Source organism: Oenanthe melanoleuca, chromosome 17 (assembly GCF_029582105.1).
Source record: "Oenanthe melanoleuca isolate GR-GAL-2019-014 chromosome 17, OMel1.0, whole genome shotgun sequence".
NCBI lineage: Eukaryota > Metazoa > Chordata > Aves > Passeriformes > Muscicapidae > Oenanthe > Oenanthe melanoleuca.
In genome coordinates, this window is record NC_079350.1 from 1,892,316 (window position 1) to 1,918,517 (window position 26,202).

Genomic DNA, 26,202 nt, shown 5'->3' on the forward strand with positions numbered 1-26,202 from the left:
TTTTGGTTAATCTAAGCTAAATGTTGGTCATTTTGCGGAATACATAATGGGAATTTAATTGAGGCCAAAGGGGTGGATGTCAAAGCAATTGAGACACAGCTCTCAGGTTTTTAGCTGATCTGTAAGTACAAATAACACTTCATGATACACTTGTGTTGGCCAAAAATCTATGCTGGACAACAGCATGACTTGGCAGATTTTTAGTTAGTCTCATACAAATGCCTGAAAGCAAAAATTTGGGGGTTTTGCCCTATCTTTAGCCCCCCCAAAAAAAAAAAAAATCTCTTTGCTACTGTCCACCTTTAAAAAAAAAAATTATGGTGTTTCTACTCGGGGCAACTGAAGTACTAGAACTGTAGCTAGGAAACATAAACTTTGAATTAAATTTAGGCCAGGGTATTGCGGATTGACAAAAAACAAGCTATGATTGAATTACTGCTGGAGAAATGATCTCCTATCTTTCCAAAGCAGAGAATGATTTACATACCAATTGATTCAAATAGTATTTCTGGATCCCTGGGCACAAATAGACACATTATAAACAGTATGTTGATACATTGAACTTTCTATGTCAGATACATAAAACCAAGGTAGCAGTGGAAACACTGAGCCCAACCAAAACAACATCTGGTTGCTGAAATTTTTAAACAGAAGATGCACCATGAAATCAAGAACTCCCCAGTGCTCAGGTTTTTATGAAAAGCTTAATGTCCTTAGAGCTGAGGTATTTCTGTAGAAAATCCACGTCTGTTTTTTTCTTTAACTGACATTCTATTGTTTCTCTGAAGCGGAGAGCAATGACTCCACTGAGGGCTCTTGCCAGCTTACTCCTGCTTGCTTAAAACACCCAAAGCAGCTCCACCTCCTCCTGCCCCTGCACCAGAAGCCAGTCCAGGTGGTGAAGCAAACTGCACCTGGAAGGTAACTGGGGTGCAGTGCCTGCTCCCCAGCTCTCTGCTTGGGTGCACCACCAGCCCAGCATGAGAACCACTCCTAAAGACACCAAAACGTGCGGCTGACGTTAGTGAGACTGAAAATACTGCTTTGGTATAGACACTTCTCCCACTCTACACCGTGGTACAGCACTACCTTGTCTAAGGCAATGGAAAGCACTCCAGAAATTATTCAAAGTTACAATGACAACCCCTGGGAAAACTGCTGCTTGCAAAAGATAATTAAACTTCTATCACCACGTGATCAAAACTAATCAAACAAGCAATCTGAAGGTTCAGGCACACTGACAAGGCTACATCATTGCACACTGTGATGCACAGAAGCATGGTAGGTTCCATTTAAGCTGATTGTACACAGTCATGGCCCTCTGTCCTCCTGAAAATTCAATGTATTCCTTTTAATTTATAGGAACATATGGAAATATGATGGTGATACAAGTGGAAAATAAGCGTTAACCACCCACAGCTAAGGTTCTGTCACATTTTATGCTACCAATGACAACACATTCAGTCAGATAACGGTGGTGACATTTTAATCTATTTCTTCATTAAAAACTAGCATCATTTGCACCAAGACAGACAAGTATATTTGGTAGAACGTCTGTGTTCTATAATCCTCGTCTCATGGAGACAAAAAGGTGGGCAGATGAGAAAGTGGGTAGAAGGAGTCTTGTTATAAGAAAGACTGGAACAAATTAAAAATCTCTTACCAGGCCTGGGACTTCTCCCAGAAATGGTGACCCTGGGGTAACATTCCAGGATACTCCTCCTGACACCAGACTATTATTTTTTTTTATTTGTGCCACAAGATGTCCCTCTCACGTTGTAATTTTCTTAATACAGTGTATTTATCTGGTACAACAGTTCACGGCTTTTTCCTTTCTGCATTACTTCCTCCTACACAGACCTATATCCAAAAGCTTTTTATTTTCTCCTCAATATTGTAAATGTCAGGTTTTAATGCTGCTATTATGAAGAACTTCTCCACTGACAGATTCAGTAGTTGTATTAATCCTTTCTAAAATTTGTCTGTTGTGGCTATTTTCTCCTTTGCTTTGTATCATGATTATTTATCTTTTTTAGCCTGTCTGGCTCGCTTTATGCATTTTCTACTGAACGCCACTTTCCATCCACCTATGCCTGTTCAGAACGTGCAGTATTTTTCCTGCAGGTGTCCATTAACACCTGGAGTGAGTCTTCATGTGTCTTCTGCTACCTTTCAGTGGCTGGAAGCCTGAAGATTAACAGCCATAACTGTGATTGCCAAAGTGCTACCAGGACCAGATGCCTCTCCCAGGGATTGTCTAGATCGTTTCACCTAGAGCTTGCTTTCTGTCCCCAGTAGGGACATGACCTTAATTCACTGGGCTGGCTTTCATCCACACTCCCCACCACGAGCACGGCAATCTGGAGCTGCTAAAAGCTTTATTATTGCACACAGATGGTGTGCAAATTCTCAAAAGTAATTCATGGATGCACCATGATGGTGAAACTTCAACCTTCCCGCAATAACAAAGGCACAGAGAACAAAACCCCAGCCAGTGTGTGGCAAAGAAAACCAGAGCACATAATTAATATAAGCTGTCATGATGACTAGAATACAAGGAGCCCACCTTGAAACACAGTTTCAACACCATTTTTAAGTCATATTCGAGAGCTTGACACCGCTCTACTGCATGGTAGAGCACAACAGGAGACACTTCCTTTTCAATCCTTCAGTAGCCACAACTTAACAGTAAACAAAAAACTGTCCTTGCAGCAATAAATTTGTAAAGGAAAGCAAAAACCAGAGATTACCCTAGCCTGCCCAGCAAAGCAGCCACCAGAAGAAATCCTGGGGTACTGCATCCAACATCCTGTGTACAAGGGAAAAAAAATCCCCCAAACACGCCAGAAGGTTTTGAAGCAGCTGTCAACAGAGATCCTTATTAATTTGGGACTGTGCTGCTGCATGGGGTCATGAAAAGCCTGGCAGAAATCAAATGCAGCTACAGGAATAGCGGGCAACATGAAGAGAGAAGGGGCACTGCGTTATGAGCCCTCACACAGGTTTCCTGCATTTCCTGCTCACATTCCAGGACACAGGTTTTACATGGGCTCGTTATGCTCCTGCACTACACCACAGCAGTTATTCTCACATAAACCCCTTCAAGGGATGGTAATGCAAATAACTGCAGGCTTGCCAGAGAAGAATTGGTATTAGTGACATGCAAAACATGGCAAAGCATTACAAAGATGGGAAAGCAATGTAATATAATGGACTCTTGTCTTCATATAATTAACAATTTTTTTTCCCAGGAACATTTACTCCTATGCATTGCTGCATACTGACTGTAGCTGAGCTGCTATTTTAAGTGCAGTAAGAATTAGTCACATTAGAACTCCAAAATTATCATATTTCATGCCTAAGAAAGGCAGAAAACAAAAATTTCAGGTCAAAGTGCAGCCCACCATTATTATACTCTTGGCATAGACTACATGCAAAGGGTCTGCAAATATTATATTGCTGGGCCTTGAATTTGTGCTCTCCTCAGCCTCCCAAACAATCTTTGCATTTTTTGCCTGTTCTCATCTTCAGTACCTCCACACAAATAGATAACCCAATTTAAAACCCTGCACTTCTGACAATGCCTGCAGGCTGAAAAAAACCCCAATTCCCCCATGAACCATGCACACATTTCTGTTCTCCAACACCAACCTCTGTCCCTCTTACAGGAACAGTCCCCTGCTTCCATATTTTAGTCACAACAAAACAAACAGCCATGGCACTGAGTTAATATGGCACCTCCAGATTAGGGAAACCTCATTTTCATTTGCTTGAACTGGCTATGGCAGCATACACTACAGACCTCATGAGACTACAGCAGGGCCTGAAAAGGGTCAATCAGGACTTATTCTCTCTAATTTCTTAATTAGTTTCTGTGCTGAATGGCCACTGCAGGTACAGCCAGTGCTTTAGAGCAGAACACAGTGCAGGACCAGCCTACTCTCCCTTTCACTTGGACTCCAGAGATGCTTCCAACACAAGATGCAGGTTACTTTCTTTGTCTCAGCCAAATGCAAAGGAGTGGAAAGGTTTCACAAGTTTAAAAATGAAATGTTACACTATCCCCTTCCAGCTGACAAAGATAGTAGCAGAAAGTGTCACCAACTGTGCCACAAAGACATCATCTTTTGCATTCTGATACCAAAACACTGAAACAGAGAAACAAGAGAGGCTGACAACTACTCACCAGGCAATTAAAATAACACAACAGGATAGCTGTGATCACTCCTTGCCAGAGCACTCAACCTCCACATTACTTATATGATTTATTCACCATAAAACCCAAGTTACAGCTCTACCATGCATAAACCAGTATTAAGGAATTTGGATCAAGTTTTTTCTATATTCACCAAGTATATGAAAATCCTTATGGCAGAATATTTTTAGCTGATTTAACATGATTCATTGACATAATGTAGGATCCTTCCTGCATGATTCCAGCAGAAACTGAGTTTAATTTCAGAAGCCTTCCTGACCTCAGAATAAGGTCTTTAATTGCTCCTTGTGAATCTATGCCATCAGAATATAGATATACAAAGGCTGATTCACTTGTTTTGCTTTTTAACTGGTGAATAATTAATTTCTGTTATATTTGTACTAAAGCTGCATCATTAATAATTTCTAATACAATCCTTCTAGACTTGCATGTTTGATGAAAGCAATAAAATCCAATGTAGCTGTACAGATAATGGTCAAATCCAAATTAACACATCAGTTTTCTGGATAAGAAAGTGACATTTCATTTTGTGACCCATTTGCTATTGAACTTTGAGAACCACTGAGTGATGTCTGTACACACAATTCTTACACCTTTTTCCTACCTGAGGTCATCATTCAAGATGAGAAATCACAAAACTGCTGTCTAATGCAAAAACATTCACATTGTTCTGTTTTCTTTCTACTAAAAAAGGCTGCAATCTCTATAGTGTTGGACTTTTAGCATAAACACTGAGACAACACAGCAAAATTCTGCTTCCACTTGAAAAAGCCAAGCAAGCAAATAAAATTAATCTGTCCATTATGAAAGCAATTAATAGGATAGTTATTTTTTACACACTCTGAACTCTCAGTGAAACAGGACTATAAAAGGAAAGCAGTGTAATGCCACCAGGGTTTTTGTTGGAGAATTGAATCACAGTCACTCCTTGATACATTCAGGTACACTCAGGGACCCTCAGGCAAGAGTACACCGGAAGCCACTGTATTCCCATTCTTTAAGGAATGGGGGGAAAAGAGCTGAAAGAAGCCACGGTACCTTTGTGATGAGGATCCTGTACTTCTCCACCAGGTGGTCGTTGTTGTGACACCCTGCCAGCAGCTGCCACACCTCGCCCCGCAGCGCCTCGGGGACACCACTGCGCACCAGCGCCGACAGCGTCTTGGGCCGCACGCTCAGGTTCAGGTGCCTGCAGAGGGGAGGGAGGGGAGGGTTACTGCCCCAAACAGCCACCACACCCGGGGGAACAGCACACAGTGCAACTGCCAGGCAGTCCACGTGAAATTCGAGTTATGAAAAACAAATACAATTTGGAGAACTACTTCCCAAACTATCTTCTCGGTTCCCATTAAATATATATATATATATGTAACAAAATTCAACAAACTAAACCACTTCATTAAATTCTAGAGGACAGAGGTCACAGCGTGTACATTCCAAGTTCAAACCACCAAAACGAGCACTTTGCAGAAGCCTCCATTGCTCAGCTGCCCACAGCCCAGCAGGAGGTGACCTTCTCAGGGAGGCAGGGACAAGGAGCCAGTGAGAGCTCTGAAAATCACCTCTTGTGGTTATCTAACTGCATCCCTGCATTAGAGCAGCCTCCACTGCAGCAGCCAGCCCCAACTGAACAGCTCCTTCCAGCGAGACCACTGACAGCTCATAAATTACAGCACTGCAAGTTGTAAAAACTAAACCTCCATGTAATTTATGCACTTAACAGCACGTTAAGCTGAACAGCTCATTTGTGGCTTATATATAAAAATCCCCAAAAGACACATGCTTTAAATCACAGATACTACGTATTTTTCTGCAGTTACTAAAAAAACAAACTCCTGGATAAAATGATCAAGAGAGCTGACAGACAAAGCCAGGCAGAAAAATAAACTTGTGTCACATCAACTGCGTTATGTTCTTAATAAACTGGCATTTCTTAATGTTTGTAACAGTCTAACAGATATGTGGATGATAATTTTACATAGACTGGGACTCCCTATTGCCTTTCTCCTATCTACAGTGTTCTGACACAGTAATCTAGAGACTAGCAAGGCAGACATTTAAATCAGTATTTACTGCACAGAACCCAGGACTATCATGTCCTCCTTCACTGTGTTTTCTCTAAAGGAAATCAACTAAATAAAATAATATTTATATAGTAGTTACATTTACATTAATATATGAACACACCTATAGATATATATTTATAGAGCATTTATTATGCTTTTACAATATGTAAGTATATTTATATAAAATACTTCCTATATATAAAATACTCCATGTTATTGTAAAGGCCTATAAAACTGCTTGGCCTTAATCTCAGATCAGAGGAAGTACAACAGTATTTCTAATGAATACAGGCATGAAGGCTGTAGACTAAAGGCTACACATTACTGGATTCTTCCAAACTATTTTTGCAAAGAGAAAATTGTGTGACTCAGCAGTTAAGAAACATCAGCCAAATATTCTTTGGTATCACAAAATACCAAATATTTAGTTACTACACAAATCTAATTACACAGTTCTAGAAACTAGCATGAAACTACCCGAAGTCTGATTTTTATGATTTTCAATCCTCTTATATTAAGAGCTGGAGGATCATTGCTTCCAAATACACGTTTTTAGTTAAGAAGGAAAGCCCTTTAACACATATTAAAGTTGTTGCCAGCATTAGCACAGAAGCATTTCATATCCTCTTAGAGCTGCCAAAACATTTCCAATGGGAGTCAGGTGGCTTAATTATCTCTGAGCCCTTGGAAGAGTTACAAAAAAATTCAAGTTGAAAGAAACTTTCTCACAGCAGCAGATGCAGAGAGCTCATCTGGGAAAGATGTTTCTCCAAATCTAGGAGAGGGAAAAGGGATCATGTATCATTTTACCTCAGCCTTTCCCTCTCACAAATGTGTCCACTTAGTGCAAAACCAAACTGGGAGGAAAACTACTTATACAAATAAGCAATAACTGCAGAAAATACTAAATAATTATAATTTTAAAGAGATTGCTGTCTAAGTGATCACCTCAATACTTTTTCTCATATAAGCTGCATGACTGACTCCAATCTCTGCTGTCCTACTCCTTAGATCCAATACTCCACTCAACCTTTGACTTGCTGTACAGCCCTTGCCGTGCTCTCATTGACTTCAGGAAGCAAAGGGCCACAATTAAAGCCAGACTCAAAATGAAGCCTGTTTGAGCTCAATCTCATGCTGCCCGTCATCCCCTTCTGTGGGGAAAAAATAAAACCTAACAAAACCCCTAAAATTTACAACAACTAGCGTCACTTTGGAACTGCTCAGGCTACTTCAAGATGAATAAAAAAATCCCTCGTCAAAGGAGGATTGTGTTGCATTAGCAATTGGACTGTCAAGAAACACTTCTCTTGTACACTGACATTTTCCAGGGAAAAAACAGCGGAGCTCATGTACTTCCTTCTCGGCAGGCTCTGGAGCCTTCCTTTAGATAAGGGAGGAAAAACATCTTCTCTATCCAAGTCCAAATCTCCCATTTCTTAAGATACAGTCACTAAGATATGACAGCTGCAGGAAAAATTGGCTGCGAACCCAGTCAGAATTACAAACAGGAATGGAAATGATCTGTGCAAAATAGACAAAGCAAGAGCTGCATTTTCTTAATTCTACTTAGTTTAGGTTTTCCTTTAATAAAATCCCAAGGAACTTGAAGAATACTCATTTTAAGACCGAACCAGTTAAAGATACAGCATAATTGAATTTCTATACATTAAGCACGCATTCAAAATTTAAAATATTTAGGGCAGACTCTAAAGAAATCAGAAAACATCAAGACCGAGAATAAGGGATATTGTGGGGATGGATAGAGAACTAAATCCAAACTAATCTTACATCAAATGGCCTCTGGAAACAAAAATTCCAAGCAGAAGGAGCAAACAGAATGAGAATATTCAGAACTGTAATTTTCAGAATGTGATTTTGCCACTCACCACTTGGACAGCAGCTCTCCCCACGTTTCAAGGATTTTTTCTGCACACTCCTTGGACACATCTCCAGAACCACTTAAGAGTGGTTCATCATTGTCTGCCAAGAGAACAGAAGGGACACTTCAGCCAAGGCCACATGGAAGGCCAGCAGGAAAAGTGGAAAAGCAGAAACCCAAGTTATCTTCATTTCCGCTCAGAGCCATAAGGCCAGATGTTTCTATACTCAGAAGCGGCCATGGTTTGCTTTAAAAGAATTTTTTTTAAAAGCACAAGTTTTTGAAAATGCAATAAGTTTCAAGCTGGGCAGCTCCTGGTACAGTTTCATCTCTCACATATGTCTGACTAAAACACTGCCTGCTGACACTTCCAAACAACACTAGCTTCTCCTTCCTGCTCTCAAACCTGCTCACAGCTGCTCAGGGAGGGGCAGAAGCTACATGATAATTCCCAGTTTCTAGGAGCCCTTTTTCACATTGTCCCAAATACAGCAGACAGGAGGCCTGGGCTGAGAAACGCAGGGACACTGAAGTACCAGACCAGGGAGAGGCTGACCAGGAATGCCAGGACTGGGTATTGAATATTGCAGTATTCCAGCAAGGAAGATTCAGGCAGATTCTGACTGGAAAGGATCCTACATCTTTTACAACCATGTTATTCACCAACTGCCCTTTCTCAAAGCCCACAAAGCACAGGAGTTTCTTACCTTCCTCTTCATCATCCTCTGGAGGAGATGGGATCATGGAGCCCTGTGATCCTGACTGGGGCAGGCGGAGAGAGGGGCTGGCTGTGGTTTTCCTCCTCTCCCTCTCTGACTCACTTTCCAGGCACACGACCTCATACAGCGTGTCCGAGTTGTTCTTCCTGTCCTTTTGCTTTATCTAGGAAACAAGGTTCATTTTACTGAGGAGCCTACATAAATTCCAGATCACTTCCTAAGGATCTGCCTTCTCTTTCTGGAATAGGAGAGCTGAGGAACAACTTCCATCCTATTCCACCGTGAGCAGCGTTCAAACCTGGAACATACTTAATGCAAGGTGCAGGCTGCCAGTGCTTCTGATGCCCTGGGAGTGAGCTGCACCTGAAAGAACAAAGTGTCTGTCCCAGGCAGAAGTGTCACTTAGATCTGCCATCCACAGGGAGCTCATCTTTCCAATCATAAATGAACTGGACATAAATGCACTGATTTTTAAAGCTAAAAATGCATCTGTGGTCTAAGAGATGAAGGTTCCTCAATATGCAGCAACTTTTCCTTTATTTAAGTAGTGGAAAATTAAAAACAAAACCTTTAAAATTATGTCAAATTACTCTTCAAAGAGAATTTATAAAACAAGCTAAAATAGAAAAGGTTTCTGGGGATGGTGGCAAAAGCAGTCTCAAAAAATTTGTTCATATTTATTTGAACAAGATGAGATGAGCTTTAAGATCCCTTCCAGTCTAGGATTCTATGATTTTCCCATGGGAATGGTCTTTAGCAAAGCTTCCAACTCTGTGTATACATTGCTGCAGGAACACAAATTGCTGAGTCCCAAAGTCTACTCTGTAGCCCTGTTTCTCCATAATTTCCAATGCTTTGGTACCTTGCAATCCTTTAAAGGATTCTTCTTTGTGAACAAAATTTTAATACATTTTAAGGACTTAGATTTTTTTTTTTCCTAAATGAATAAAAATGGAGAGCAGAAAAGAGAAGGTGAAGAAAAGAAAGAAAGATGATTTATAATTATACTCCACACTAAGCTCCCAGTGCTCAATTTTATTCTTTGGAGCATTAAAAATGAAGAGAAATGCATTAAAACTAAAAATTACTAAATCACTAAATGTAATCAGAGCAAATAAAATCCCTCTGCTTTCACCATTTCCGAATAAAGAAACGCTGCTGCCAAAGTAAGATAAGCCAATTCTACACAGCTGTATTTTTAATAGGCTAATCATGACTCCACAGAAACAGGTTTCCCTTCCAGGCTTATCAGCCAGTACATTCTATATTTGTTGCTTCCACTACAAGTTTTGATAATCTTCCATTAGTAAACACTGGAAGTTGGATAACCCAACAGTGTCTGTGGAAAAAGAGAATTGGCCAAGATAAGTCACAATGTCTGTGAATTTGGTAAGACAAAAGATCCAGAATTAGCTTAGTAAGATAAGCTTCCTTTTAAATGCCAAACAGAAAAGGCACCTTTTGGAAGCTGTAGAATATTTATAGCCCAACAGCCTCTACTGTTCAACATCTCCATGTTCCATCTCAAAAATATTCTAAATAAAAAGGCTGAGCTCACCCATGAAGAATTCTTCCACCTTAAATTTTTAAGGCAAGGGCTTTTTTTTACATAGAAAAAGAATCCTTGGTGAACTTCATCTTTGTTACTACCCAGATGCCATTCTTTGTTAGCATTTAAAGACAAGTATAAAAAGAATGAAGAAAAGCCTCTTGCTTAACTCAAAACCTCTTTAAATAAGAACACTTATCAAGAAATCAAGACTCCAACACTGATGTCTTTTTGGGCTGCACCCAGAATTGCTAAGCCTAAAAGAGCATGTACATCCATATTGTTATTTGCTTTTATACATTTCCAGTTCTTTAAACAGGACTCCCATTTCAGAACAATAATTTCTAGAGCAGAAGAACAGCAGCTACTTCAAGTACATTCTCTTTAGTGACTTGGACCTTCAACTTACAGCCTTATTTTGAGGCTAAGTTATTAGGAATATCCTGGACAGAAATAATGCTTCCATTTTTAGTGGATGGGTAAAAAAGTAAGTTGGAAAAAACAGTAAAATTTTTTAACAAGTTCTAAGGATTTTTTGTGGTTGCTTGGATTTTTTCCCCCAGGGCAAACTTGGGGTATGTGTGAAATCTCTATTTCCAACCAGAAGGGGAAAATAGACTTTAACAAAATATAATTTCTGTTGGAATTTCATGTGGATGTTTGCTCATCTAAAAAAAATTTCAGAAGAAATGTTCAATTTGTATAATAGAATAAGTTTAGTGATATATCAGATACCATGTTACCAGGATTACAGTAAGGACTTTTTTTGTTCTCTTAACCCTTAATTTTACAAAATTACCTCTCTATACCCTTAAGGCAGCAAGTCTCAGCATAGCCCCACATTGCAAATAAATCCTCTGCTCCTTTTCTTGCTGTGGCTTGGCTGGAAAATCCATAAGCCTCTCTGTAACTTCGCAGACTCATCAAAGCTATCAAAAAAGCTATTTCAGGCTCTTTATGGGAACTGCAGCTAGCCAGCAACAATCAGCACAATAAAAGGCAGCTTTTCTAAAAGTGAAGAGCATTTATCTTACTTCTTTGATTCAGGAGGAAAATGCTGCATTATGAGCATTATATTAGTCAAGGCTTTAGCAGTCATAGGGAGAAACAGCCTATTAATTGTCAATTTTATTTCTTTTTTTTTTTTTTTTAACACATTACCTGCTTCAATTTTAAGAAAAAATTTTCAGTTGAGCTCCGTTTGCTGAAGGGCCAGAACAGCCTCTCATTAGGTGAGCAAACTCTGACTTTAGTCTCCAGAATGAATCGAACAGGCTCCTGCACCTCAGTTATCACCAAATCCACAGCAGTGGTCATGAACAACACTTTATCTAGAGAGAGAAAATGAAGCCACAATATGAATAAAACCCATTTCAAATAAAATATTCCATAACCCCTTCCCCAGTAACAAGGAAGAACAAAGGAAACTTTCCTTTTCAGAATCCATTTTACCCCTAATTCAACATCTCAAAACCCAAGAAGTTTCAAAACAAGGAAATTGGATCACTAGGCACTATACTAGAGAGAAAGGAAACTGCAGCCATCAAGCCAAGAAAATGATCTTGTTAAAGAGAGAAAAAATTTGCTTTTTCAAATCCCACTGAAATGTATCCAAAACCTTCATTAAACAATACAGAGATCTGTGCACTTAACTGCACATTGTAGATCTCTTGCCATCCAGCCTCATTACACTTCAATTCTTTTTTGGTCTTAGAAGCTACTTAAGGGTTTAATACCATGATATTAAAGGCATTTAAGATCATCTCAGCTGTGACACTCCAGAAATTGACTACACACTCTGATGCTCCAACAGGAGACAACGGGGCTCAGTGACCTATGAGATCTCTCTGGCAGGGAATGATAAATTGTGTCCTTCAGGCAGGATGGCATCCACTCCAGCACCAGACTGTGCCCAGCAGCTGACTTCCATGACTTTGCCCAGTCAATTCCCATTAACTTCCCAACCTTTGGCACGCAACACTGACAAGAGATTGAAGAGATGATAATTCAGATGACATCTTAAAAGAAGTAATGACAGTCTCTTTCAAGACTCGAGAGAGCAATGCAATATCAGCTATTTTTGGATGACAGCTGAAGTAGTTTACTTTCATTTTCACAGGTACAGAAATCCTTCTGTTTAATTAAAAATTTGGGTTTGGAAAGATCTGAACTGATCACAAGACACTGAGCAAAGCAAGTGCCTGCAGAAGTCATTTAGTGCAATTCTCAGTGGGATTCTTAAAAAGCTCCAGTGGTGCACAGAGCACCTGCATCCTGCCCCACACCTGCAGAGCCTCCCACTACAGTTCCTACAACGTATTACTGAACACAGTTTGGTTTTGTTTGTCTTTATTTTTTCATTTTTATGTGGCATTCAGCACCCTACTTTCTGAGAATATATCCCAGCCTGTGAAAGCCTTTAGTGGGATTCTTCTGAACAGAAAAATAATTAAGCCAATGCCCACTATGGAAGTAATTTCCCTGCTAGGGATAATACCTGGCAACATTCATACCTTTTGGTGTTTCTTCATTTACAAACTGGAAGTGTGGAGACTTTTGATTCCAGCTCCCAGTGATCACATAAGATTTCCCATCAGAACTTTTACCCATGGACTCCTGGAAACAAGGTAAGTTTATGTATTTTTTTTTAATTTAAGAAGTTTCTATATTATGTAGTGCCAGCCCCATGAAAGAGCTACTGTACTAGCAAGGAAAGGGCAAGTCCCTGTAACAAAGTCTGTAGCAAAGATAATCTCCGAAGGAAATAACAGTTCCCGTGCAATCCTTGGTGTCCATAACACAGAAAGGCCAATTAATACTAATTATTCTATTAGCACATGGCATGACCATGTGGTTTTGGAGGTGGCCATTGGACAGCAACTTTCAGCTCACAGAGGTATAGATGAGAACACAATATATGTTACTCAGTCATTAAGAACCAAACCAACATTTTATCTAATGTTCAGCTTGTTTGTCTTACTTTCTGTGTAATCCGAAGCCTGGTAGAAAGCAAAATTATTCATGTAGTATTAAACCTTTTTGAGTACTCACTATGTACTGCATAAATACTAGCAAATTTGTTGTCACTCCACACTTATGAAGTTAAATTATCTCTATGATTACTTAATAGAGAAAAGTGAGTCATAAGAACAAAGCACCCACTAGTTCTCAGTGTCACATTTGAAGCCTCTCAGGCCTTGATTCTCACACTGATAACTATGCTGTAATACTTTCCATGTTCAAAGCAAAGCACTTTAATATTCAGCATGTCTAAAAATAGGGTTCCATGTTTCATATTTCAGGCCCCTAAATGAGAACAGTCATGACTAACTGTAAAACTGGGCAAGCCCCTTTACCACACATCAGGTCACGTTCTAACTCAGCAGCAGAGGCAGGGACTCAGCTCAACTGCCCAGAGCCTCACCCTCAACAGTGGAACCTACAGCATCCATTCCCATCAACCACTGCAGAAGTGTTCTCTGTCCATCCTGAGATCATGCACAACCATGACCAAAATTCTTCCTGACTTTTGTTAAGAAAGATCCTTACCAAATCCAAAAGGTGCATGTCTCCACTCCGAACGTCTTTCCCACGACTGAGGAGAAGGCCAAAACATCTGCAAAGCCAGGCAAAAAAATGTAACTGTAAAAATTAGACATGCTCATAAACAAACCATTAACATTTCTTATCTAAGTACTTGCTGTCATACATCACAAACAGCCCATGAATCCACTGACAAACATCAACAAACCTTCACATTTGAAAGCAGCATTAAGCATGTCCAGAAAAACAATGCAAGCCAACATCAAAAATGTCGAGCAAGATTTCAGAAGCATATTTACAATATGGTTTTACACTGTTTACAGCAGCCTGCAAATTGTTCCATTACCTTCACTTTAAAGAACGGTGTAATAAAGTAACTGCTAACAAGGGTTCCTTATACCACAACAACACTTGGCCTGCAGTCTTCTGCCCTTCCTTTGGTGGCTTTGTTTTTTTTTTAGACATATTTGCATAGAATTTACCCTTCAGCAGAGACAAGGATCAGATGAAATACAAGCACCTCCTTCATGATTTTATTTTGGCCTTTTTACAAGGATTTCTGGCCCACATAGGTATGTCCCACTTCTTCCTCTGGTTTGCCACACTCAAGAGCAGTGTGCCTCTGCCTCCTCAGAGGCAAAATACTAACATTAAACAGATAAAGAATATTTTAAAAATTGGTGACATTACCTTTCAATAGCAAGTTCTTTATTTGTTGTCTGTTGCACATAAATCACTATCTTCTTATCAATCCCTTGGCGGAGTTTGAAGCATTGCCTGTCTTTGTCTTTGGGAACTGCACTGTTATTCATCAGGAAAGGAAAAAAAAAATCTCAGGGGATCATTTATCTGCATTCCTTGCATATACCAAACCCAGCATCGGACACTGGTGCAGCTCCTTACACTAAAGCACTCAAAATATTTCTTCCTTGCATGCTGTGATTGCTTACATGAAAGAAATGGCAACAGATTTAGGTGAAAACCAAGGATATGGTTCACAAATAAAAACTGGGGACTTATACTGTGTGGGTCAGCATTGAGAAACTTCCAGCTGATTTCAGTATATTGATTCCCCATGTAACATGCAGTATTATCTACAAGAAACTGCATATTGTTTGCTCTCACAAGGGATGTGGCTGCTGGGGCACATGACACCAAGGAATGACCAACCCCCAGACTATTTCCCTTCTTTTTTCATTGGAGAAGCCCTTCTAAATGCTGCAAGAGGGGGAAAACATAAAACTGCACTTCAGTGCCAATCACACACTGAAGCCTCAGCATCAATATTCCCAGCAGCACAGTGACAATGATGCACTTTCAGCTTCAGCAGCAATTTTGCTGAGCACAACTTAAAAGGCATTGCAAAGGACTTAAAGACAATAGAGAAATACTAAATAGAAAAAGCACTTTGCAGGCAGCACCAGTGTTCAGTTCAATGACCAAGATTACCTAGTCCAGAGGGTTACCACTGTATTATTTCCCAAAAATATTTGTCTGGCATTAATTTAAACTAGAATAGGAAACTTTCAAGAGGGAATTTAGGGACCACCTCAGCCTCACGCTCTCTATTTAGTCGCTTTGCAACAGAACCATATGCTGCACAAAAGAAGGATGTACCTGAAATAACCTTTCCCATCATCTTCTTTGATTTCCAGGGACACAGAGAAGGTGAAGATGTCACTGTCTGGAGTCTGGGGGGTGGCAGTGGCCGACAGCGGGGTCTGTTTGGCGGAGCGCCGGAAGGCAGTGGCAAAGCTATACAGGATTCGGCTCACCTGCAGCCAGAGTGCACAAGCATCAGCTGAAACCTACCTGCATGTCCACTAATTCACAACCAATTTTACAAAAATAATTCGGTTTTGGTATCTAATATGCTTTTTATGATAAACTGTTAACTGTGCATTTTTATCCCATAACTAAGATTGATGGATACATTACATTACTTCCAAAGCACCTGCAAAACTTCACTTAAATGTCAGTAATAACATCTACATGTACATAATTATCATTTGACAAAAAGCTTGCACTTACAGCCTCTTGGATTTCACATCGGAAGACATGAATCCTGAAGAGTTCTGCATTGTAGTGGCTTTCAGTGAAAGCAAAGCAATCACTTTCAGGGGTCCCATCGTGCCCTCGTACACAGAAAAGGATTTTATAGATTGGATAATTTGCTATTTCTGTGTTTGTCTGAGGATCTAAAAGTCTGTTAAAATAGAGAGAGGGGAAAAAAAAAAAGCAAGCTTGCGCCTTGAGAAGAATTATTTCAGCCAGACATAACTTGCAAGCTTTAACAATTTCATACCTCCTAGAGGAAGTACACCACAAAAACTAGCTCCTGACTGCTATTTACTGCAAAGCACGACCACAATAATGATGCTTAAATTGAAAAGCACAAAAAGTACACCACCACTGACATTTCCACCAATAATTGCCCCATGTTTTTCAGGGATTAGTGCTCAGAAAGTTACACTAATATTTGGCAGTGGACAGACACAGCTCTGTTAAGCCTCATGTATCAGACATCTTCCAAACTACTTTCCAGGCTATTTCCAAAGTGTTCATCAATAACCAATCCCACTACGGCTTTGGGGACAGCTTGGACCATCACAGTACTTCTTGGCAGAATGTTTGGTAAACAAATTCAAAGGATCCCTTTTCACAGATGTCAATAAAACCCCTTTCTCCCACAAAAGAAAACCCAAGCTGCTCCAGTCTCCTGCCAGGTAAACCATCAGCTTGTCTGCTCTCCAAAGGAGCTAAGATGAAGGCAAAGCCCCTGAGCAGCGAGCCCCATACCTCACAGTGCCCTCAGAGACGTTGGGCACCGACAGGGTGACGTCCAGGGAGATCTGGCACTGGCCACGCAGGATGGACATCATGCGCAGAGCCTCCACCTCGCTGCGTGGGGCGTTGACCGAGGCACAGCCCAGGTAGGTCAGCTTGCTGAACACCACACTGTCCTCGTCTGTCACGGGCGTGAACGGGCTCAAATCCTCACAGTCTAGGATGGGCACGAGGGGAACGGGAGAAACAGGGCAAGGCAAGTGTCAGACACTGAACAGGAGGAGGCTAAGAACAGAAAAGCCAGGCCAGGTCAAAACACCATAGGAAATGCCTGTACTTATATTTTATACAGCCAGCTAAGTAAGCTTAATATTTGTGCACACATCTCAGGGCTGGTACAGCAGTGTTTTCAGAAGACAGGACAACTCAGCAGATATTAACTCTTGCATCACATACTGCACTAAGTGATTATAATGTGAGACATGGGGAAAGGCTGCACCTAAATTATCTTCACTTTCCCCACAAAACACAAGCTCATAAGATATACCAGGCATTCCTCCCCTTTTTTTTTTCCTAACCTCCTTGGGATGGTTTCACTGGCAGGCTCATTTCTGGTTTCTGGAGTCCTACCACCGACACTGGGTTAATGGTAGAGGATGCTGACGCTTCAAGGACAACAGGTTCTTCTCCATCTCCATCAGTTCTGACTTCTTCTCCATGGTCCTTGTCACCAGACTGATCTTCCATGGGTGGATCCATCAGCACGTCTTCCAGCTCCCGCTGCAGCTGCTGTTCGCTTCCATTCCCCACAATCTGACAGCACAGAGTTGGGACACAAAAAAGAAGAAAAGACTGTTCAAACAACAAAAAACAACCCTCAGGCACAGGGTCATTCATAAAGCTTTTTATTTACCAGCCAAAGCAGCAGCCAACAAATTTTACCCAGTTACAACCACAAACACAAACTGCAATTGCTCACCAGCATGGACTATATCTTCCCTGCTATAACAAATCTACAAGCTCAAAGCAGGAATTTTCTAGCACTAGAAAAAGCAGGGAGATTATTTTCAAACTAGTCTTTAATCACCAACTACAAAAACTATCTGACAGAGAAACTTACAGATGCCCACAGGATGGACTATAACAATCTCAGATTAGTACCAGAAAGGGACAAATATAATTAAATATGTTACGTGGTTCATGGGCAAGACAGCAGGGTTTCACAGGAAGAGACACATCTGGAACAAGATTATCATGCTGAGGAGAAGTAACAGCACTGCTTTGTTTCCTAATGCTCAGCTGCAGCCTGACTTTGAGCTCATTGAAGTCAACATGAAAGAATGAAATCACCTCAATAGTGTAAAATAAGGTCCTAAAGTGGAAAGGGAATGAAGGCATTTATTTCAGGAAACTCATATACTGCTTCTAGGGAAACTCTTTGTCCATTCCTCTGCAATTAATAGGGAAGTGACTGAGTTTACAGAGCATTTACCAGATGCCATCAGCAAAAGGTACTTGCTTCTAACACTTCAGCTGCTGCTGGTTATTCCTGCTGACACCAAAACTCAACCCTAGGAGCGCTTCCATATTCTTACCTCTCTGTAAACTCACCAATTTAAGGTGCTACATGCCAGCTAATAGAATCCATTTTATGGAATATGCAACTACACCAAAAAGTAGTGATTGTTTTGCTACAGAATCTAAACAACAACGAGATATTTATGTTCTTGAAATTGATGCAAACAGAGTGTCACCTTTTGTACAGGTTAAAATACATTCCTGGGCTCTGATCACCTGCCAGGAGTAGGACAGGGTAACTGCCTTACTCAGCTGTACACCCACAGACAGAGGGTTACAGTTACTACTACTAGTTACAGAAATCCATAGATTTCAATTTTCCTCCCAACAATTTTAGTATTAATTTGCATGATGCATTGTGGAAAAATTATGCACAAGGATAGGTCATGGAAGGCAGAAGGCTTTCAAGCATCAAGTTTATTATTCAGGTCTTTGCAGGCATTCATCAAAATGATGATGATGATGATGATGATAGAAGATGCACCATGTTCCTTTACTGTATGGAGTTTATATGTTTTGCCACAGAATAGAATTAATTAGTTATAGTGCCCTATCAGCCCCCTTTAATGGCTGTATTTTAAAAAACCTAGAGTAACTTCTAGTTTACAGAATCTGCTCTCTATGAAACCTGAAGTTAAAATTCATTCTGGTAAAAAATTGCATCTGATACACCTTTCCTCACAGTCAAGAGACTTTGCTTAGGGAAAGGAAGGTGAAAAATCCATATCCAATGAGAACTACATGTTGTAATGGTATTAATATAAAATGAACATGAAATATATCCCATTATATCAGGATTAAAAGCCAAAAGATCTTAACAGTGATCTACTCTATTTGATAAAATAATCAGTATGAATAACATATCTAGATGTTATATCTATAAAACATGATCTTGAAAATAAAATTTCCCAAAAATTGTAGTGACAGGTAAAACACAAATTCAAGTTGTTTACAAAAAATAATAATGTAAAAATAAAAAAAGACCCATCTCATAGATATTCTAAAACATCATAATCAAAACCCCATTTAAAAAGCAATTAAACTAATTTCTCCAAGAAAGCTTTCCTTCTCAGCCCAGACTACCCTCAAGAAGAATTTTAAAAGGCACACTAACCACACTTCTGGACTAGAGGAGCTCTGCTGTTCTCATAGCCCCAAAAATCCAGTGCAACAAAACAGCTGCCCACAAACCTGCCTAAAACACAAACCAAGGTTAACTTCACGTCAACCAAAGTTTCTTACGCATCTGTCTGGATTCCCCCCATCATGGGAACAGGCCACATGAACACATAAATGTGCCTGAAACCCTACTGCAGCCCCAAACCAGAGCCAGCCTGATACACACCAGAACCAAGGGCAGAAGGGAACAATAAACAGCTGCACCTGATCAATGCTTGAGCTTAGCAAAGAAACCTTTACCCTAATCATGGCTTTCTCCATTTCTCACAAAACTCAAAAGTAATTTTATTTAACCTTTAACTAGGAGGTAGCAAACTTACTTTAGCACACCAGGGATTTATCAGAACTGTGATTTATTCCTTCTCCTGACGCATGTGCTGCTGGCCTCTGCTGGGAGAGGTCTCACTGTGCTGGGGAGTTCCCAACTCCTGCTCTACACCAGGAGCAAAGCTCTCCCAAATCCAGCCCAGTCCCACTGCCAGTGGGCACGAGCAGACACAGGAACAATACTGAAAAGCAGAAACAGCTGACAAACTGTATTTCTGGAAAACATTCACTGACAACCCCTTTTTAAACTGAACCAAGCATTTCAGCACTGACAAAAAGCAAAAACACATATATGAATTATGACCATCTGAAGAGAAATATGGTTCCTAATTACATTCAAAAGAAATATTTCTCTGTCTGGACTTGAGAAAGAAAAGAAATGCTGAACAAAAACTTACATTAACTCAGTCCACAGCACTATTACTTAGAACTACAGCATTATCAACAAATTTGAAATGAGAGACTTAGGCCTGATGTACAAATTTCAGAGCCTGTCACATTCAGCAAACACAAACCTGAACCTCCAGCACCATCCTCAGACTGTGCTCAGTAGCAAATGAAACACCCTCAAACTGCTTTTCTAAAGAAACAGAACACCAGAAAGACACCTGGTCAAACAAAAACCTGAACCCAGTTTTTGCTTTTCTTAGAGGGCACATCAAAGAAAATGGGGTTTGACACATACAAATTAACTTAGCTATAAGTACCAAAGCAATTGCTTCTGCCTGAAAAAAAAATCTCATTTATTCCTACAAAATACATAACCTCAGTTCTCCTGCTGTACTGTTAACATTAATTTTTCATGCACTACTGAAGCACTTTCAGATACCACGGTGACAACACTTTTAACACACCTCTGACAACCTCCACTACTCCACTTCACTGGCAACTGAATGGCTATTTTCAAGGAAAATAAAATATCAAGACTTAAAAAAATACCAAGAACAAAGCCACAGGCTATGGTAGAATGTCTTTTGTCTTGCAGAACACTACCAAAATACCCAAATTTTTGTCCCTAAGAACAGCTAAAACGTCCTCTCATTTCCTCTGCTAAAAGTTCTCCCCTCCTTAAGCAGAAGGAAGGAAGTTAACAGGAAGGTCCCTCTATGGGAAAATTTAGACTGTACACTGAGTGTTTGTTTAAGGTAGAAAATTCCCATTAATCACTCAGATTGCAGCCAATATCCAACAGCATATGCTCTCCACACCAGAATACTGAAAAGCTCAAGGTGAATCTTTGTTCAAGGCTTGTGCTCAGTCCTGGCACCAAATTCATAAAGAAGCTTAAGACCTGTAAAGCTCTGTGGCATTCAGTGCCAAATCAGAGAACAGCAAAACTTTATTTTACAACTGATGATCAGGAGGCAGCAGAGCTCGTGTTCTTCCTTCCTGATCAAGACAAACAGCACACCTGTAGCCAGCATTTCACAAACCACTTTGGAAGCAAACAGCTCCCATGTGGAGCAAGAAGTGTTGCAGACATTTCATGCTTCCAAATTTTCCTGGGGGATAACAGGATGGAACGGAGAATCTGGTTGACAGTGTCTGTCTCCTGGATCTCAAAGGATGCTTCAGGAGCTGATTACAGACACTGCCACAGAAGCATTCTCAAGGTAAGCACCACTATGAGATTACTCTGAATTCCTGACTACTGATGCTGATACTGATCTTGATGCTGCTGGTATTTGCAGCATGGAGAAAGACAAGCATGAGGCTACAGCCTTTCAGCAGGTTTCACGGATCACCAAGCACGTGCTTAAGAAATGTTCATGTTTTTTGGACTATTCTACGATGTGAAGTGACATCTTCTGCAACAACCATAAAACATAAGTGAACTTTTTTGCCAGATTAAGCAAAAGATCAATCTTGAAACTCTTAACTGACAGAATTTGTTTGAAGTCTTGTGTAAAAGAAAAGAGCCACTATAACAGCATGTCTTGCCCAGGACTCAAAGGAACACAAGAAAAATAAACAAAGCAGTTGGGAGGTAAAAGCAAGATGAGCAAAAGCATCAAGAAATGTTGAATAAAGTCTCTGTTACAAGTACTGCAAAGGAAAAGAGGACCATCTAGTCCAACAGGTAGAACACAGGATTTCTTATCATCTTTAAAGACAGATGCAGCTGTAGAGAGACATCAAATAGAGCTCCTTCAAATGGTGGAATATCTCTTTCCATCTCCCACAAAGAACACACTAACTCAACTCACTCCAGGGAAGATCCAGTTTTCAACACATTAAAGTGATGAAATTTGGAGTGATTACCTTACTTGTGCCACTATTCTTAAAAACTGCTGAAATACAAATTGGGATGAATGTTGCTTTAAGTAGCAAAAAAAAAAAAAAAAAAAAAAAAGTAGAGGGTGAGAACGGTCTCTTTTCAGAACAGCACTTTTACAAGTGAGAAGATGTCAGTGGCCTTCCAGCTTTCAGAAGCCCTTCACACAGAGGTGTTCTCTGATTTATGCCAAGTTGTTAGTTGTAACTACTCTTCTACGTTTCTTAAAGAGAACATCTCACATTGGGGAAAACTTCAGTGTATCTTTGAACTAATAGATACACTCAAATCCATGTATGCTAATATTGCTTTCCACCTGAAAGCTGTGAAAATCACAGTTCCACGTTCTTGACAATCAGTCTGTTTCATTCTAAGCACTTCAGGAAGGATTCTGCAAAGTGGGAAAAAACCCACAGTTAGTGATGGAGAGAGCTCTTACTCAAAACCTAATTACCACCTCTGACATCAGCAGTGAAGAAATTACTGACAAAACTGGTTCTTGAATAAGTTCTCCCTTCTGTCAAGTTTTCCACAACAAAGAAGTCTCTCTTTAAGCTCTCTATGGTTAGTTTGATTTAGAAGAACAGGGAACAAACTCAGGTTATTGGTTCTTACCTTCAATCCTGTTTTTTCATCATCACTACCATTATTTGTAGATGGTGTTTCATCCCCTTGCCTGGAAACCAAGACAAAATCTTCACTGTTAAGAGTGGATACCGAGTCTGAAGAGACACTGATTTTTCCAACAGAAGCCTTGTCATCCATGACTTAAAAAGGAAGTTCGATTCATGAATGAGATTAAATATGTTATAAACTCCTGAAAAACAAAAATCATAAAAATACTTATATAAAACTTTATGCTAAAATGCTCAAACTTTTCAAAAACCTGTTGACTAATTATAGAAACTATCTCATCTGACAGCACAACCAAGCTCCAATTCCTCTCTCAGTGCACACTCAAAGTCCTGCCTTCATTTTGCTAAGCAGCACATGCTATCACAGCACTGGTTTCCACACCTCACAAAAGGGAAGTTAATAAAACTCTTTGCAGTATTTCATGGTTATGTCAGTCACCACTTTCTACACAGCACACAAAACAGGGCCCTGGAACATACACTCCACTTGCTGACAATTAAGGCCAACACAATAAAGTCCATTTACTTCCTTCAGTTAATACCTGCCTTCACCTATGTTCATGAAAAAAATACTTTTATCTATCAGAGCTCACTGTATGCTGCAGTCACATTCTTTTCCCCCAAACAACAGTTTGACCTAACTCTTGATATTTTTCTCTGAAACCTTGGGACATAGAGCATTTTATGAATCTATGTTGAATCTTCTGCACTATAAGGAGCAATAAAAGCAAAGACTTCCAAGAAGCAGGAAGAACGGCGTAGGCTGGATCAGTACTGAGAAGCAGAGCCAACAGAGGATTTTAAAAAGCTGGAACTGGCACTGAGAGGCATTTGAAGAAAGGAACAAAAGGTGAAGTTCAGCTGCACACCTTGAACTCTACAGCACAGATTCCCAGAATGCATGGCTCAAAACAGACTGCCGTGATAAAAATGGGTGATTGCATTTCCCAGAAACCCAAATATACCCTTATCTCAATGGCTCAGGTATTTACAAAACTCCCAAGCATAACCAAACTCAAATGCTTTTTCAGCCTCCAGTTCTGCCTTCCAACCTGGAAGCACCATCCCAACCTGGCTTCCAACAGTGCAGCCAAACAACAGAGACCTGGCACAGCCACAGGCTCAGCTCAGCATTCCTGCCTGAACCAGGAACAATGCCCCAGAAATAGCAAAGCCTGCTTTTACTCCTATCAATGCCCTCCCCACAGCCACCAACACAACATGAAATCTGCCAGGAGAACTTCTAACCTATTACCTATGAAGTCACGTCATGGTCCTGAACATGTTTCAGAGAACAACTGAAGCAGAGTGTAAGAGGAAGAATGGATGTAGCATGTTCATGAATGACAACACACCTGTGGTTATTTGATTTAATTTTCAAAATCATGTGTGATATCCTTTTCAAAACCATTTTAAGATCCATTGACTTTCAGTGGAATTTCTGGCTGAGAAATGTAGGCATTTTGAGAAGTTCTACACACTGTGTCTATCTGGTATTACTCACATGTATCTTAAAGGTTGGGGAGAGTTCTTATTTTTAAAGATGTTCTTGTTTCAAGAATCATATTAAAACATTTCTATAGAAGTTCCATATTGCACTATCTATATAACACAAGGATCTCTGAATATACCTAAATCAAAGATCTTGAAACACAGACTAAAAATAAGCATCAAACACTAAATACCCTTTTGGCTTTACTGTTTTCATTCAAACAGAGCAAACCCATCTTCCTCACTGACAGCAAGAGTGGAGAAGCAGGCTTTGATCACAAGCAGCTGTAAAGATCATCCAGGCAAGGATCAATTTAGCACTTTATTTTGGTATAGTGTATCTGTCTTGAAGTGCTAATTTCTCCTATTTCCCAAGTGTTTCAATCCAACACCTTTCCCCAACATTACTTTCAATTCAATAACAAGCTCCCTGTGTTTTTCCACGCTCTCTGGCTGGCGTAGTGTGGTGTAAACAAACCCCACGCGGATCCTGGGGCACAGCTGGCCCAGCCTAAGCCCACAGCAGTGTCACAACACTGAATTGCAACACCAACACGTCCCAATCAGCCCAACTCTGCCAGTCTAACAGTGAGCAGAAGTCTCACAAAATTACACAAGATAGGAGAGCACAGGAAAGAGGACAGTGGAGAAGGCAACTGAGAGAAGCTTTTGATGTAGCAGCTAACAAAGCTCAGATACCCAACTGTGCTGGAATCAGCCACAGAGGTTCATTGGATTAATGCTCAAACATTTGAGGTGCAAAAGCAGTTTTCAAATATTAAAATATTGCCTGAGGTTAACCAAAATTTCTATATCCTCACACTTTGCTTTGCATGGATTTAATTTCCTCCGTTCCTTGCTATCACTTTGTTCCATATAGGTTACCACATGGATCATTTTACCTCACTCCATGGCAGAATCACCAAAAGAAAGTCTCCAAGGCCATTAAAATAAGGGCCAGCCTAGAAGGACACACATCAAAGACCAGCAGAGCAATTACGTGTGGCTTAAGACTGCTCTGGAATCAAACCCCAAGAGCAAACAGCAGCAGTGACAGTGCTCTTTAGCAATACCTGCAACTGGTCTCAGATCCAAAGCTTTCTGCTCTCCCAGCTTAGGGCCAAAGACCTCAGCCAAGCACAGAGCTCGAGTTTTGATGTTCCTCAGAAAGCCAGTGCCTCATCCCTTACAAGGAAAGAGGCCTTGGTTTGTTTCAGCATAAATAAAATAGGAGCTTTTGAATTCAGCATGCTTTAGCTCCTGACACAAAACTACACCACAATAACATAGTGTTTGCCTGAAGGTGTCTTTACACCTCCATGGGAGACAGAGTCTGGGTAAAACACATAGAAAGAGGAACATTTCTACCAACCTCTTTCCTTGCTCATCTGTGCAATTAAATGGGTGTTCTGGCCTCTCCTCACACAACAAACTACTGGAGAAAGTTGCCAAATAAGAAAGACAACATGGCTGGCTCTTGGGGCACTGCTTTCAATTTTACTTAAAATCCTGGTCCTCCATGAAATTCTCCTTCACTGCTGTTACACCTTACTCTCTACTCAAGATAATGTGCATAGGAACAGCAGAGACCCCACTCACCATGCTAAAATCTTAAACAACTGGAAAGCAAAGCTCCCAAAACTTCAGATTAGTTACACACACTTATAAAATTTACCTTTCACCTTCCCTCCCTTTCCCAAATATTTGACACCTGACCTGCAACTTGTGATCAAAGCTAAGTTCTGCCAGAATGAATTTAAAAGAGCTTAAAGCAAACAGTATACAGAAAAAAGAAAACAAGAAAACCTTCAATTTTACATTACTGGAAGAGGCTGAGGCTTGAACACCACCTTGAAACACATGTAACAAGTGAAGCAAGGCATTTGCAACTATGGCTGCTCTCACTCCTTTTCCAAGGAATACCCATTTTTCTGGTGCTTAGAACATCCATAACC

At 40.2% G+C, this 26,202-nt stretch overlaps 1 protein-coding gene across 1 annotated transcript in view; it reads right to left on the bottom strand.

Annotated features, from left to right (window-relative positions):
• Positions 1 to 26,202, bottom strand: part of RABGAP1 (RAB GTPase activating protein 1) — a 62,838-nt gene that overhangs the window by 33,525 nt on the left and 3,111 nt on the right. Inside the window, exons 2-13 of the mRNA XM_056505315.1 lie at positions 22,737 to 22,938; positions 17,341 to 17,575; positions 16,775 to 16,979; positions 16,007 to 16,181; positions 15,593 to 15,750; positions 14,666 to 14,776; positions 13,982 to 14,048; positions 12,946 to 13,048; positions 11,594 to 11,763; positions 8,872 to 9,046; positions 8,172 to 8,265; positions 5,255 to 5,405 (exon numbers count right to left, since the gene is read on the bottom strand). Of these exons, the coding sequence (XP_056361290.1) occupies positions 5,255 to 5,405; positions 8,172 to 8,265; positions 8,872 to 9,046; positions 11,594 to 11,763; positions 12,946 to 13,048; positions 13,982 to 14,048; positions 14,666 to 14,776; positions 15,593 to 15,750; positions 16,007 to 16,181; positions 16,775 to 16,979; positions 17,341 to 17,575; positions 22,737 to 22,886 (1,794 nt within the window). The 5' untranslated portion in view covers positions 22,887 to 22,938. The remainder of the gene's footprint in view (positions 1 to 5,254; positions 5,406 to 8,171; positions 8,266 to 8,871; positions 9,047 to 11,593; positions 11,764 to 12,945; positions 13,049 to 13,981; positions 14,049 to 14,665; positions 14,777 to 15,592; positions 15,751 to 16,006; positions 16,182 to 16,774; positions 16,980 to 17,340; positions 17,576 to 22,736; positions 22,939 to 26,202) is intronic.